Source organism: Bos indicus x Bos taurus, chromosome 2 (genome assembly GCF_003369695.1).
Source record: "Bos indicus x Bos taurus breed Angus x Brahman F1 hybrid chromosome 2, Bos_hybrid_MaternalHap_v2.0, whole genome shotgun sequence".
NCBI lineage: Eukaryota > Metazoa > Chordata > Mammalia > Artiodactyla > Bovidae > Bos > Bos indicus x Bos taurus.
Genome location: NC_040077.1, coordinates 80,354,727 through 80,371,022, shown reverse-complemented (window position 1 = coordinate 80,371,022; position 16,296 = coordinate 80,354,727). Strand labels below are relative to the sequence as shown.

Genomic DNA, 16,296 nt, shown 5'->3' with positions numbered 1-16,296 from the left:
GGACCCCATGGAGGCAGCCTACCAGGCTCCTCCGGCCATGGGATTCTCCAGGCAAGAGTACTGGAGTGGGTTGCCAGTGCCTTAGAAACTGTTTAAAGTAGTTATTCAAAAAGTTCCCATCTATATTACATGATAACTGTCCATAACAGGATTGGATGTTTTAACATCCCTGAATTTCAGTCTCTTTCATTTTATCTTGTATCTCCAATTACAAAAGTAAGAACTGGGCTGTTCTTCTTGTCATTATCAGTTACTTCTATCCCTTTGAAAATTAAAAACCAACACTACGGGCTTGACTGCAAGTACCCTTTAAATTTGGCCTCTTTCAGTGGACACCAGGCATTCTGAAGCCCATCGGTCTGTTCCAGGGCAAAGGCAAACAATACTTTCCATTACAATAACTTGTATCCAGGGGAAAAAAAAAACCAGGCATCTGCAGCATACGTAGCATAGCTGCCAGAGAAAAGTTTACTAGCTTTAGCCAATTGGAGGCTGTGGCCCTGGGCCAAATTAGCATGTTTCTCTCCGCCTCTAGATGAAGTCAGGAGTGAAATATGACATTGAACTTATTCTTAAAAAGGAAGAGGCACAGGAAAGAAAAGTTAAACCTGCAGGAAAGTGCCCTGTGCCAAGGAGAACGCAATTAGGAAGCTGTGTACATGCCTCTGAACCCTGAGTGGTTCTCAGTTCTGTATCCTTCGCCTCCCACTGGGTGGAGTAGGTCTTTTAAGAGCAGCTGGAATGCGATTCCCCTGATCAGTGTAGCCAGTTGTTGACTGTCTGAACCTCTGCCAGTCCTAGAGAGCGGTGCTCCGAGCTCAAACCAGAGGGCGAGGCTAGGCACCCCCTAACCACCAGTCCTTCTCACCGGGGCCAGAGGAAAGTGCCCATCTGTGCAGCAGCCATAGGGGAGGACGCTGTACAAGCTGAAAAGTTCCAGCACCCAGGTCCCAACATGCAGCCGGAGAAGGCGGCCAGCTCCAGTCCAGTGCCGTCCTCCACGCCGAGCCCCAGCCTGCATCTGGGGAGCACGGAGGAAGCCATCCGGGACAACTCGCAGGTGAACGCTGTCACGGTGCTCACGCTCCTGGACAAACTGGTGAACATGCTCGATGCCGTGCAGGAGAACCAGCATAAGATGGAGCAGCGGCAAATCAGCCTGGAGGGCTCGGTGAAGGGTATCCAGAACGACCTCACCAAGCTCTCCAAGTACCAGGCCTCCACCAGCAACACGGTGAGCAAGCTGCTGGAGAAGTCGCGCAAGGTTAGCGCGCACACGCGTGCCGTCAAGGAGCGCATGGAGAGGCAGAGCGCGCAGGTGAAGCGGCTGGAGAACAACCACGCCCAGCTCCTCCGGCGCAACCACTTCAAAGTGCTCATCTTCCAGGTCAGTGCCCCTGCTCTCCTCCCACCCAGCTGGGCCTCCTCGGCATCCAAGATTTCAGTCTGCTTGGCTCTCCCAGCCATTTGTACGTCTGTCCTGCCTGTCAGAGATCACACACACACACATGCACACACATACACAATGCATTGTCCTCTGCCTTGTGCAGGCGCCTGTGAAGTCTGCACACGGGCGGTAGGAATTTCCCGGATAACTGCAGCCTGAACCCAAGGCCGGTGCCTCATGAGTTAGCAGGGTGGAGTCATTTGTCAAAAGCACGTGGATGCACTCCGTACAGGTTGGGAAGGTGAGCAGGTGCAGGCACCCTCGTCAAATTCATTTGTCTCTCTGCATTGTGAACGTGGGGCTCTGACTGCAGCTGTTAGTTGGACAGGGCAAATTAATTCAGCGGCTATTTATTAACTCTTTGTGGAAATGAGGGAATCGTGTAAGTTGTGTTTTTAAGCAACAAGTCAAATTTATAACTTTTTAAAGCATCCCTTTGTCCAAAGGTCACCAGTGTTTGGGGAACTAAGTACTGATGACTGATTCCATTAGAAATGAACTAGCCTCTTCCTATTATGACTTTTGGTCAAAGCAATCTTCTTGCGCTCTTTTCTAGCAAACAATGCACTAAAACTATAGAGCATAACTCTGCACACATGCTAGATATGCTTGTCATTACTCAGACCATAACTGTAAAGTAAAATAGTTACAAAGGCTAGTCCAGAATATTTTCTTCTTCAAATGGTTGCCTTGGAATAAAACGGCCACTTAATTTTTGTAATGCCTCAATGATGCAATTAATGTAGCAAAAGGCTATTTGGGGACAGGGAGGTTGCGTGGGGCTGTTGTTCTGCCAAGTAGTGGGCATTTGTCAATCCAAGGGCAGCCCTGCCTAATGCTAGAAGCCCTTCCGCCCGGTGGAACCCAGCCAGTGCAGAGCCCAGGAAGCAACTGCCATCCCTGCCCCAGGGCTGTCTGGTTGTGACCATGTGAATAGGAGAGGATTTCAAAGCCATGGAGGGGAGAGGCTATAACCAACTGTTTGATTGTGAAAGGCACACAAGAAGAGCCTTCATCTCCCCAAAGAGATTTAGAAACTGGAATTTAAACCGAGGGAGCCTTCTTTTTCTAAATGAATCTGCTCTGCCAAGTCAGAACCTAGGCCCCCTTACTCCATAAAAGGGAAGACTCATCTCGCTGCTTTTTGTCCTCCCTAAACTACACTTGATGTTATAAAGCTTCAGGCAGCTGATGTCCTCCTATACGTTGCAGGCTTTTGCAGTCTGGAAATTTTTTAGCGTTTAATGCAAATGAAATAGCTTTTCATGCACCAGATGAACTGAAGAGAGATATGGTAACTGCGCCTTTCCCAAGACATACAAGATCCCTATGTTATTAGTCTAAAAGATATTATAAATCTCAACTCTCAAGGCATTTCTAAATTAAATACTGATCTCCAAACAAAACCAAACATGTACAGACCTGTTTAAATCTGAGTCATCAAAGGAAATTTCCCTCCTTCCAGTATGAATCAGAGAGATTATCTCTTGTCCTATCCCTCGGTGAAGGAGGAAAAACAAGAAATTATTTATCTAGTAGAGGAAATCACAATATGCTGGGATCAGTTTTTGTTTTGTTTTGCCACGGATGTTCTGTGGGTGCTGGAGGGAGGGGTGGGGGAAGATATGTAACTAAAAATTTCAAGGGAACTGTAAATATAACATTTGAAAAAAAAAAAAAAAAAACTGTTGGAAACTTAAAGACATGCCCTGCTGGTGAAGCCTTGCCATGGTCTTTTTGTCACAGTGGATTGACAGGTGTGAAATTGCTGCCAGAAATTATAGGAATTCTCCATATAGTGAGGATAAGGTGAAATGGGCTTAAGACCATTGTAGAGCCTACAAGAATCCAAAGCAGTGTGTTCGGCTCCATTCAGAGCCTCTTAGCAAACAGCACCCAAGGACATTTTCTAAAGAACAGTTTAGGAGACAAATGATTAGAGGCAAGGAACTGGACCTTTTTTAAGTCATGTAAGATCTTTTATTAGCCTAAAGTATTTCAGAAATATTAACTATCAGGACACTCACTGCAAACTGACCATTTTGAAAAAAACAAATATAAGTGAAGTCCTTCAATGGGAAACTTCCTCTTTCTGGACTATTTTTAAAGTAGGGGGTTTTAGAGTGGTAAATTATTATATCCATTACAGTTCTTATATTACTATATTCATTATGCCAATGGATATAATAATAAGTTGTGTTATAGAGTGGTCCAGTATAGGGGTTGAAAAAACATACATTTTGTCATATAGACACTGTTTCAATTCCTAGTTTCACTGCTGATCAATTATGTCCTCTTATGCACATTTTCTAGCTTTTCCCTCATCTATACATCTTATTAATATTTGAATATATTAATAAGATCAAAAGTATTTTGAGCTCTTAATAAGCCCTGCAGAATCTGCTAAGCATCTTTCTGTCGTTTATCTCAGTTGCCCCAATTTACAGATGAGGATGCTGAGATTCAGAGATGCTTACATCTTGTCTGAAGTTATTTAGTAAGCAGTGGTGAAGCTGGAATTTAACCTCATATTTAATTGATTCCAAAATGTGTGCTCTTAAATATTAATGTTTCTTCCCACATCTCTTTCTCATAGGGTGAGAAATAAGTGGATTAACATATTCAAAATGGTTAGTAACTGTCATGGTGTAAGAGCTCAAAGAATAGAAGCTCTTCCTGGGTGGATTTGCATGGAGTGGCGGCTATACTTGTGCTGGTTAGAAATATGGCTTTTTAGTAAAAACTTGATCCCACCCTACCTAGGATCTGCAAACAGCCATGCTTTTGCTTTTTTATGTGCTATTTATTAAAAGCTACATATTAAAAGCTACATTCATTTACTCACTCCCACTTCTTGCCATACATTGTATAACAACTGCCTTGGTGAAATTGGTTACCAGCAGAGGACAAGAAAGCAAAATCCTTTAAGAGCACAGGCCTCTGCCCACAGGGCCTACTCTGCATACACCCTTCTAGGAGCTGCACAGTCTTCACCGTGCTGGGGCGTAGGGTAGATACTCTCTAGACCTGAAGAGTGAGGAGGGCAGAGACTGTACCAGGCACCACTTCGGGTCTTGAAATTGTTTCTCACTTTTGGTCTACTTGGCTCCTATGCTAGACTTTCCCTTCTTAAATCCATTGGTTTTCTGGTTTCAGACAAAAAAAAATTAATGTAAAAGCAAGAGTGAGGAAGAAAATCTGTCATCTGACCAGAACACATTCAGTCTTGTAGTGTTTAGAAGATTATGTTTCCAGTTTGTGAAGTCCTGTTGTGTTGTCTAAAATCTGCTGGTGCCTTTTGGTTGGTTGATTTGTTGATCTACTAGATACTTATATATTAGCATTTTTTTTTAAATTCTGAAATTTTTCCTATTTAAAAAGTCATTTAAGTCTGCTGAACTTACAACATTGTTGTAGCTGTTAAGCCTCTCGTGCATTAGCAATTACTTCAAATTATAACCAGTAGAATCTAAAACTGGAGAAAATTCATCTCCTTTTGAGCAATAAAATAAACTGTAAAATTCCTGTTAAATTTAGCAGCTTCCCTTTTTATATTTTTTAAAAATAATAGCTTAAGATCTATGTTTGAATTCAAAATACTGTGACAGAAGCGGGTATAAATGAAATAAGACTCACTGGGGTTGCTGATCATAAAGCAAATGCTAAAGACTAATAAGGCTAATACTTTGCTTGTACGTGCATAGGTATCTTTTACTAAAAATAAAATCTGTACAGAAAATCAGTGAATTTACTGTTAAGAGGAAATTTTCTCCGTTGATTGAAGAGACTAGAATTTCACAGTAACTGGCCCTGAGGGTGTGATACTCACTTAAGGCCTCTTAAAGTTCTAGTAATGATTATTTGAAAAAGCAGTCTGGGAATGATTTCAAATCCAGGGAAAAAATGAGAGTACTCATGAACAATTTACACTTTCATCCACATAAAATTGTGAAATTGGGTGAAAAGAGTAGAAGTTAGATATTTACTATGACTATAATTCATGGAGAACCAAGCCTATAGATGTGTTCAAATATTCATCATTTGGGTTCCTTTGATAAGAACAGAATTTTAGAAAGGTGCTAAAATTATAACATCTTCAGACTATTTTAATTGATTTTTTTATAGACTATACTTCATCCAAAGCCACTGTTCTGAAAACCATTAATTTAGTACAGACTTAGAAGAAATGAACATATAGGTAATCAAAGCCACATTTATATGACAACTCACGATGTTTATATCACATTGATTAATATTCCAATAAGGGGATTTGGTTTTGATATGCTAATTATCCAGTGACCTTTAGTTGAGGAGATAAACAAAATACTAGTTTTTATGTTATAATTTACACTTACTGAATGCCAGCATTGTCTCGGGCATTTTAAACAAATAACTTATTGTGGTCAGTATTTCTTCAAAAAAATCATTACTTCTCTCATATATTAAAAGTCTAGATTCTCAGATGCAAGGCTTCCAAGTAAATGTTGCCCACTCTGTTGTTTTGTAATCTGTATCTATTTGAACAAATAAATGTTCTCCAGTGCAACTCAGGTCCTACAGTTTTGATTCTTTAATGAAAACAAAAAAAAAAGTTTGGCATTTGTACCTGTGAGATCACTTTTGCAATCTGTTAACAAGTTTTTTATGAGATTTAAGTTAATATCACAGAATCAAGTATTTTAGAGCTAGAAAGTGAAGTAGCTCAGTCGTGTCCAATACTTTGCAACCCTATGGACTGTAGCCCACCAGACTCCTCCATCCATGAAATTTTCTAGCCAAGAGTACTGCAGTGGGTTGCCATTTCCTTCCCCAGGGGATTTTCCCAACCCAGGGACCGAACCCGGGTCTCCCACATTGAGGGCAGATGTTTTATCATCTGAGCCACCAGCACCTCAATAATCATTTAGTTTAACCTCATTTTATATCAAAGGAGCAGAGGCCCTCAGAAACAAAGTGACTAGCAAGGTTTCATTTGATTAATAATATAAATTATAGTTGAATTATGAAATGAGTGAAAATAAATACTATAATCTCATTATGGCAAAGTTCATGTTTACTGGGTTTTCTACAAGAGCTTTTAAATAATTCAGTGTGATTTGTTTTTTGTTTTGTAGGTTTTTGTGTACAACAAAGAACACCTAACCAGTGTGATCTTAAAAAAGAATTGAACCCTTGATAACACTGAAAAATAATGAAACTTTTAAATCCTCGAGAATGTGAAAGACTGCTCAGGGATTATAACTAATGCATTTTATTCTTATGACTTGCTGATTCCACTGACAGCTGCCTTAGGGGTGCAGTTCTAATCAATGGCTTTATCCACTTGGCAATCTATACCTCCAGAAACACAAATCGGAGAAAACCATCAATGTGTAAAAGAGACCTATAAATCAGAATGTCAGGTGGGCATGGTTCCATTTTAATAACTAGTATTTAGAGATTATTGGATAAAACATTCCATGGACACAAATTTATGGTCCTCATATCCCTCCAGGATGCCACCACATCCCTGTGGGAATGTAACCACCTTTGTTGTTTCCTAACAATGAGAATGATAAGTTAGTGACAGGAGAGCAAACTGCCTATTCAAGCTTTGACACTGTAGGCTTCCTTTTCTAACGCTAGTCATAGAATCTTCTCCTTTAACATTGTATATATCTATTTTTTATGTGCAAAGAGGCTTTGCTTCCATGAGCATCAACCCAAGAAATGCCCAGCATGTTTTCCAGTTTCTCTGTGTTGATATCTACATACAAGATGGAGACTATTAGTTAACAATAATTAATATGAACAGCAAACAAGAGAAACTGCAAGGAAAAATACCACTTCTCAAGAGTTCTTTTCACTCCTTTTCTCTTTCACGGTATAAGCATGAAAACATTCAAATAATATTAATATTCATATATGTTAGAAGTGTGCTGAATGATGGCCCATTCCAGCATGCCTGTCTGGAGAATTCCATAGACAGAGGAACCTGGTGGGCTACAGTCCACGGGATCACAAACAGTCGAACACAACTGAGCGACTAACACTTTTCACTTTTACATGATCCTTTAAAAGGTCAGAACCAGGAGCAGCTGCATCAGTGGGGCTACATACCTTTTCGCAAATAAATCTGCAAGGCAAACAGTCAACTGCTACTGGAGGCCTCTACTGGGAAGAACTACCCATGGAAGCCACGCAACCCATAAGGGATTCTTAATGCCATATTAAGAAGTTACAAACCCTAAGTGAATATATAGGTAACCAGCATAGTTAAACCTTGACAGAATTGAGGATGATATTTGATCCTCTCCCTTGAAAGAGCCATCAATCTTAGAATATTTAAGAGAAAATAGATTAAAAACATTACAGCAGGAGTCTGAAGGGAGAAGTATCACCTCACCCATAGGCAGGTGAAATATCACGTGTTTCCATGAGGTATGTATGTTAGGGACTAAACAAGACAGGTGAGTGGGTAAGACTGGACACTCAGGGAACAATGCAATTACAGAGGAGCCACTGTCTGTAGTTCAAGTTGAATTTCCACCACTCTAACAGTTACTTGATAGTCAAATGCATCTATATATTTTATTGAAGAATAGAGATTTTGAAGAGTGTTAGCATTCTTTGGTTTCTAAACAAACATTATGGAAGTGTAAGACCTAATGTACTTAGATATTCACAAATTTCTGTGTGAAAGGAAAGGACTGACCTTCAGAACAGATCTATAAGAAGTCATAAAATAAACAGTGTCCAGTAGACATAACACAAAATACCGCTTGAGTAATTAAGGTGACAGCAGAAGCATAGCAGTTGGCCAAAAGACATATCTCACTTGTTTCCAGTTGCATAAAGACACATCCAACTCATTCTGGATTATGTCTGTATCTGCTGGGTTTACTTTCATAGTTGGCATCAAAGAGTTCTTATATAAATTTCCCCAGCATTGTATGAAAGAATTCAATTGGGTTTTCCACCTTTCCTCAACTGCCCTCATGCATGCAGTGTGATCTACCAACAGATGACTTCTGATTCACCTGATAATGGACTTTTCCCAAACCTGTCCTCAAAGGACACACAATAAGTGAGACAAAAGTCTAAGACTCAACAGTTAACTGTGCTTTTTTGGCCATAAAATTTATACTGTATTAAAAATGAAATATTATTAGTTTAAGTCTTTTAGAAGTACAATTAATTTGTCCATCTTTTATGGAGGTTGAAGAAAGGGAAGTTATCAGAGAAATCTTTTGATTACCCTGAGATTATACTACACGAAATGTACTTCTTGCCTAGTAACCAAGGCTTATTTTTACAGTTTTCCACCTGACTTTCTGCCTTCTTCACTAAGGACTTTTAATAACATTTCACTGAGCTCTTGGTTTCTTCCTTTCCTGCAAGTAACTCCTGTCAAACCTTCCCAACCCTCTTGTCAAATCCCAGAAGTAATTTTGCTTCTGGACTAAGTATCAGAGCCCTAGCTATTTCTGTAGTCTGCTACTCATCCGCTGAGAATAAAATCCTTCCTTAAAAATGAAAACCATCGAGCCCCATAGGCCTGGTTCTTCTCTTTTCCCAGTGGCAGCAGCAGTCAGCAAACGTCCTTCCAGACACAGAGCTAAGTCCATTCTTTCATAGTGTCCAACAGAGGGGCAAGCTCCATCCTCAGTGCTCTCTTAGGAAGCCTCCTCACCCAACACACACTCATTCAACAGATAGCTGCTAGCTGTCAGGCACTACTCTAGTCACTGAGGCATAACAGTGAACAAGAGACAAAAGTTTCCACCCTCTCAGGGAATACACATCAACGAGAAAGAGACAAATCGAGACTTGTAACATGGCAGAGCTGCTCTCTGTAAAGGTCCATGTTATAAACGACTCATGGGAATCCCGAGCACCTTTCAGTTTCTTACTTTATTATACCGTGTTTCTGACACATTCTGTGATATTCAAAATGGGAGAGTGTGGAGAAAGCTCTGGGGAACAGAGTTTGTGATTTCTTCATTCTACCGAGGAGCCTCTTCAACCAGATGCCCCACTTTCTGCTCTACCCAAAACTTTGTTTCTAACCAACGCATGGAAAGAACTCTGTTATGAGTATGTGTGTGTAAGGGGGAGACACGGGGCTATATCTTTTCGGAGAGTAATGAAATTATACTACTTGGTGGTTAATAAGGAGAGGGATTTTTTATTTTCTCTAGATTAAAACATAGTTCACTTAGTCTTTGTAGGGAGAAGTTAAAGGTATACACCCATAGAACATATTTGTGATCATAACCCCAGTTTTATTGACTTTTCAGTCAATCAAAATTGTCAAATGGGAAGGAAAGTTCTTACCATTAACATAAATTTTGCAAGAAGTTTAGCTCCCACATGGACTTATAAATTCACTAAGCCAGTTATGTTTCAAACTGAAAGTATACTGGACAGTCCACAATATAATAGGTAACACTGAGACTCGGCTTGCAAACCTGGCTGGCAGTGGGCTCTGGAGCCTGGCCCACCTCAGTATTCTTGCAGAACCCCTCACACACTTGGGAATGCAGTCTGAAAGCTGCTAATCTAGGTCAAATCCTCTTGCTCACATTTGGAAGAAACTGAGACCCACGGAGATTAAGCTATTTGTTGAAGGCCTCCCAGCAAGGATTGAGACTCAGGCCTCCTGCCACAAGTTCTGCCCACAGTGCCATTTCTCCCAGTGAAAATGTGAAGGCACCTTGCTGGCTGGCTCTCATTGTCCTATATTTAAAGAAAAGTATAAAAATCAAAGGGATTCCTCTGCTGTATGACCCAAGGCTGTCTGGATTCAAATCTCTTTGCTTTGCAATGCTGGAAAACCATCTCCCTTGCACTTTGGAGGCAAGTTTTCAGGCTCTGCTCCCTGCAGCCCAGTGAGAGGCAGATCCTTGTACACCTAGAAGCTGGAAAAAGAGGTGTGCTGGGAATAAGGGGAGGGGAACAGATTCCTGAGTTTCTCTGTTCACTCTAGGTGGGGGCTGAAGTATTCTTGCCCAAGGAAGTCCTACTTAACAGATAGGCTTGATAAGCTATCTGGCAGCATGTGTCCCCCCAATGATTCCAGAAGGCCATAGTATATCACCTCTCCTTATAATGCTCACAAAGGACCTTCTAAACCTTCATGAGTTGGGTCCCCAGTAAGGCTGGACCTTCCATCCTTGACTCCAAATTTATGTCATTAGAACAATTATGCATGCTTAGTCGCTTCAGTTGTGTCTAACCTTGCAACCCTATAGACTGTAGCCCGCCAGGCTCCTCTATCCTTGGGATCTCCAGGCAAGAATACTGGAGTGGGTTGCTTTGCTCTCCTCCAGGGGATCTTCCCCACCCAGGCATCGAACCTGCATCTCTTATGTCTCCTGCATCGGCAAGCTGATTCTTTACCTCTAGTACCACCTGGGAAGCCCCATTAGAAAAAAACAGATGTGAAGGTTGACTATACCTTTTCTTTTGACTTCTACCTGGGGAGAGAACCTGGTGTCTAACAAATGTTGGTGTCTAACATTTGAGGAAAAGATGGGGGCAGGGGCAAGAACTGGGAAGTCCTCACTTTTATCTTCTAATTTGACCTCCAGGCTCTTTTGCAGTGGGTTTTGGCAGGAATAGAGCCTGAGGGTAGGAGAGAGAGGCCCTTCTGAGTTCACAGTAACTTACTTTAGCTCCTTTATCTAGGCAGCTTCCTGGTCTATCTGCACCACAGCCCACTTCCCTCCCTGCCTGTCACTGATAGAGCCCTTGCCAGATGCCCTCATAATATTCCCAACAGGCAACCCTTGGCCTTAGCCAGCCTGAGGCAGAATGACTTGATCAGTTTAGAATGAACCCTTCGTATTCTAGAAAGCTAACGCCACAGACACTGGGTTTCTGTCATGCCAAAAACACATAACACAGAAATTACAGCAGTTCAGGACTATTTGTGATATGCATTTTAACATGAAATCTACACTGCCCATCTTTTCAGGAAGAAAATGAGATCCCTGCCAGTGTGTTTGCAAAAGAGCCAGTTTCCAGCCCAGGGGAAGAGAAGGAGGGGGAGCACGCTGACGAAAACAAGTCCCTGGAGGAAACTCTGCACACAGTGGATCTCTCGTCCGATGATGAATTGCCCCACGATGAGGAGGCCCTGGAAGACAGCGCAGAAGAAAAGATGGAAGAGAGCAGGGCAGAGAGAATAAAAAGATCCAGTCTCCGGAAAGTGGATAGTCTCAAAAAGGCGTTTTCTCGCCAGAACATTGAGAAGAAGATGAACAAGCTGGGGACAAAGATCGTATCTGTAGAGAGGAGAGAGAAGATTAAGAAATCTCTCACTTCCAATCACCAGAAAATATCCTCAGGGAAAAGCTCCCCTTTCAAGGTCTCTCCTCTCACTTTTGGGCGAAAGAAAGTCCGAGAGGGAGAAAGCCCAGCAGAGAATGAGACCAAATCAGAAGACATGCCCAGCAGTGAGATGGCCAACGACTACGAGGAGAGCTCGTTTGCAGAGGGTCTTTCCGAAGCGTCCCTCACCAGTGCCCTTGTGGAAGGGAAGAGCACGGAGGGGGATGCTGGGACAGCGACCTCGAGAGGGAGTGACTCAGCCATGGACAGCAACGTCGACTTGACTATTGTGGAAGATGAAGAAGAGGAGTCAGTGGTCCTGGAACAGGCACAGCAGGTGCGCTATGCTGGAGACTATGTGCTAGCCTCCCATGAAGCAGAGCGTTCGGAGGAGGAGCCAGTGCAGCCAGCTGTGCTCCAGGTGGACCAGACTGCTTAAATGCACAGCCCTCTGTGAACCAGCTTGTGCTTTCAGTTAGGTGGGTGACCAGAGCCTAGAAGCAAACTCCTGCACGTCTCCAGTACTCCCCACTCACACCATGTTACTGTCTAGGCAGTCATCACTTGCTCCACAATAGGCACACACACCGTGACCAAGATTTACTATGAAGGCAGCCTGTCAGGGTCTATGCTTCTAATGTACCCTTGACTTCCATTTCTGTAGTTCCTCAAGACTGCCCAGAAGAAGAAATGGAGCAGTCATAAAACACTGATCAATGCGGCTAAGTCAGAATCACCAGAGGCTATGTAAGATACTAATTATGAAATATGATTCATTTTTTGTCATTCCATGAGCTTGCTGAACACTGCATCAATAATATATTGAATTTCCATAGAACTCTGTGAATCTATATTCAAGTGTGTGATTATATAATATACATATATATTTAAGCTAAAGAGATAACTATATTTCAGAAAGAAAACACTTTTCTTAGAAGAAAAAAGAAGAGAAAGTTCAGTTGGATATTCACATAGTAGAAAACACTGTTTATTGAAAATGAGGGTGAAATGAAATTGAAAGACGTTCAGCTAATGAAGTAAGATATGTAGAAAAGCCAGGACTATTAGAAAACACTAAAGAGAAGTTGGAAAATAGGGAAATAGGAAACAAAGAATGCCAAAGAGAATGAAGACAGAAAGAAAAAAGCATGTGCTCAAAAGTAAAATATTTATGATACTAGTTCAAGTATTTCACTCCTTATATAACAATACTAAAGAAACTCATATATATTGGAATAGTATGTTATATCTTCACAATATTTTTATTTTCTAATATTTTCAAATAATGTAAAAAAACATTTTACTATATTAAAGATGCATTTTTCCTTAATAAAAGACACTACAAGTACCTCTCTAAAGAAATTCAAAAGAATGTCTCTTTAACATTGGAATGAACATTAATCTTCAAACATAATACATACTGCTTTTCTTAGGAAGTTGAATCATACTATTCTTTATTGTTTTCCAAATTTGAAATAATCCTTGCACTCCAAATGATGTAATGTAGGTTTATAAGCTGTTAGAAATCAACAGGTTGGGAAGGGAAGGATTCTAGTTTTCCTTTTTTTGTACATAACAGTAATTTCATTCCAGGTCATATTTTATTTATATATTTTCACAGAATATTAATATGTTTACTAACTTCTTGAAGTATGCTAGTGTTTATGTGTATGTGCATATTTACTCAGACAGGGTAGTTATTACTATTGCCTAATATTATACTAAAATATTGCTTTATTTTTAATTACAGAATGGTAATGTTTTAAGAAGACTATTATAGTTTAAAGACAGTTATATCAGAGAGCAGATTTCCTACCTTTAGTATATACCACTCACTATTAGTAATCTTATAAATATAGATAATCTGAAACAGTGTTAACAAACTGTGCTTTGCCTTATAAAAGGAAGAGTATTAACAAATGTACTAATGGCATAACTGATACAGCTATGTCCTTATTTTATAATAATGTACCCCATATGTTATATTGTTGAACTAACAATGACTGTTGAAGAAGGCTAAATAAACCAAAAAATAAAAAGCATACAACAATGTCAGTTTCTTGGTGTAACAATTTTAAAACAAGGAGAAAGAACTGATTATTAACCTCTCTTCAAAATGTAGGCCATAATGTTGGTTGTTTCAGTCTTGATTTCATCTATTAACTCTGCTTTCTTTTTTCCCTGATCTCATTTAGAAATCCAAGACTCATTCTTCAAGTTTAACTTTCTTGACATCACCTTGCCAGCTCTGGAGAGCATCTGAATTTATTGTAGCAGCTGATGAATTTGATAGTTCTATCTGCATTTTTATTATTTTGTACCAGGACTTATAATACCTCAAATAGCCCTGCAAACATGAATGTGTTGAACTGTATGTATTGAACTGTACATTCAGTTTATTCACAGAGATACACCTTTGCTTTCTGCAATGCCATCCAGTTGGCTGAAGACTTAATTTCACTCAGGGTCCTAAACATGCCTGTTTAAACTTTATAAGTTGCTGTTACTTCTTGCAGCTGAGGAGCTGGGAGATCCAGAGCTAATGCAATATTTACATTTCCTTTTCAAAAATTCTTATGTCACTTGTTCCTAGAAACTATCTGCATGTCAGTGAAAAACTGCACTCAGGTATCTTTTTGGATTTGATTGACAGACATGTATTCTGTATTCCTCATTTGACGCATTAAAATCCTGATCAATAAAACAGAGAATCAGGAGAGATGAGTGTCGGAAAATACATTCTGTAGTGATTTAGAGAGAGTACCAGTTGTGGAAATGAAAACTATTCTGTATTATTCTTGAATTATTCGCATACTGGTGAAGCTTCAAAGTCCCCAAATTAGTTATGTCTTCTTCACACCTATGCAATAACCCATTCCTAACATTGTGTCCAGAGCTCAAGAACTGGATTGGTTTTCCCCCAAGGATCGGTTATATGTTAATAAGCACCGAGATCCATATCTTAGAAATATAATTCAAGAATAAGAAGTGTCTATTACATGGATCCAGGCACTCTGGATCTAAGAGATCTAAGAGAAAAAAAAATGCAAAAAGGCAAAATGATTGTCTGAGGAAGCCTTACAAATAGCTGAGAAAAGGAGAGAAGCTAAAGGCAAAGGAGAAAAGGAAAGATATTCCCATTTGAATGCAGAGTTCCAAAGAATAGCAAGGAGAGATAAGAAAGCCTTCTTCAGTGATCAATGCAAAAGATCTCCTCAAGAAAATTAGAGATACCAAGGGAACACTTCATGCAAAGATGTGCACAATAAACAACAGAAATGGTATGGACCTAACAGAAGCAGAAGATATTAAGAAAAGGTGGCAAGAATACACAGAAGAACTATACAAAAAAGATCTTCTTGACCTAGATAACCACGATGGTGTAATCACTCACCTAAAGTCAGACATCCTGGAATGCAAAGTCAAGTGGGCCATAGGAAGCATCACTACGAACAAAGCTAGTGGAGGTGATGGAATTCCAGTTGAGCTATTTCAAATCCTAAAAGATAATGCTGTCAAAGTGCTGCACTCAATATGCCAGCAAACTTGGAAAACTCAGCAGTGTCCACAGGACTGGAAAAGGTCAGTTTTCATTCCAATTCCAAAGAAAGGAAAAGCCAAAGAATGTTCAAACTACCACACAATTGCACTCATCTCACATGCTAGCAAAGTAGTACTCAAAATTCTCCAAGCCAGGCTTCAACAGTATGTGAACCAAGAACTTCCAGATGTTCAAGCTAGATTTAGAAAAGGCAGAGGAACCAAAGATCAAATTGTCAACATCTGTTGGATCATAGAAAAAGTGAGAGTTCCAGAAAAACATCAACTTCTGCTTTATTGACTATGTCAAAGCTTTTGACTGTGTAGATCACAACATACTGTGGAAAATTCTTTAAGAGACGGAAATACCAGACCACCTTACCCACCTCCTGAGAAATCTGTATGCAGGTCAAGAAGCAACAGTTACAACTGGACATGGAACAACAGACTGGTTACAAATTGGGAAAATGAGTACGTCAAGGCTGTATATTGTCACCCTGTTTATTTAACTTATATGCAGAGTACATCATGTGACATGCCAGGCTGGATGAAGCACAAGCTGGAATCAAGATTGCCGGGAGAAATATCCATAACCTCAGATATGCAGATGACACCACCCTTATGGCAGAAAGTGAAGAGGAACTGAAGAGCCTCTTGATGAAAGTGAAAGAGCAGAATGAAGAAGCTGGCTTAAAATTCAACATTCAAAAAATGAAGATAATGGCATCCGGTCTCATCACTTCACGGCAAATAGATGGGGAAACGATGGAAACAGTGAGAAACTTTATTTTCTTGGGCTCCAAAATCACTGCAGATGGTGACTGCAACCATGAAATTAAAAGACACTCCTTGGAAGAAAGTGAAAGTAAAGTCGTGTCCGACTCTTTGCAACCCCATGGACTGTAGCCTACCAGGCTCTTCTGTCCATTGGCTTTTCCAGGCAATAGTACTGGAGTGGATTGCCATTTCCTTCTCCAGGGGATCTTTCTGACCCA

At 40.4% G+C, this 16,296-nt stretch overlaps 1 protein-coding gene across 1 annotated transcript; it reads left to right on the top strand.

Moving 5' to 3' along the window:
- Positions 1-568: 568 nt before the first annotated feature.
- CAVIN2 (caveolae associated protein 2) lies at positions 569-13,816 on the top strand. Its single transcript, XM_027563231.1, has 2 exons — positions 569-1,387; positions 11,406-13,816. The coding sequence occupies exons 1-2, from the start codon at positions 956-958 to the stop codon at positions 12,198-12,200; spliced, it is 1,227 nt and encodes a 408-aa protein (XP_027419032.1). The 5' UTR covers positions 569-955; the 3' UTR covers positions 12,201-13,816.
- Positions 13,817-16,296: the final 2,480 nt, after the last annotated feature.

Bases quoted from the DNA above. Each gene is read 5' to 3' on its own strand.
- CAVIN2 (XM_027563231.1), top strand. From the start codon at position 956: ATGCAGCCGGAGAAGGCGGCCAGCTCCAGTCCAGTGCCGTCCTCCACG. The intron at 1,388-11,405 runs GTCAGTGCCCCT...CCATCTTTTCAG, and splicing joins TCAAAGTGCTCATCTTCCAG to GAAGAAAATGAGATCCCTGC.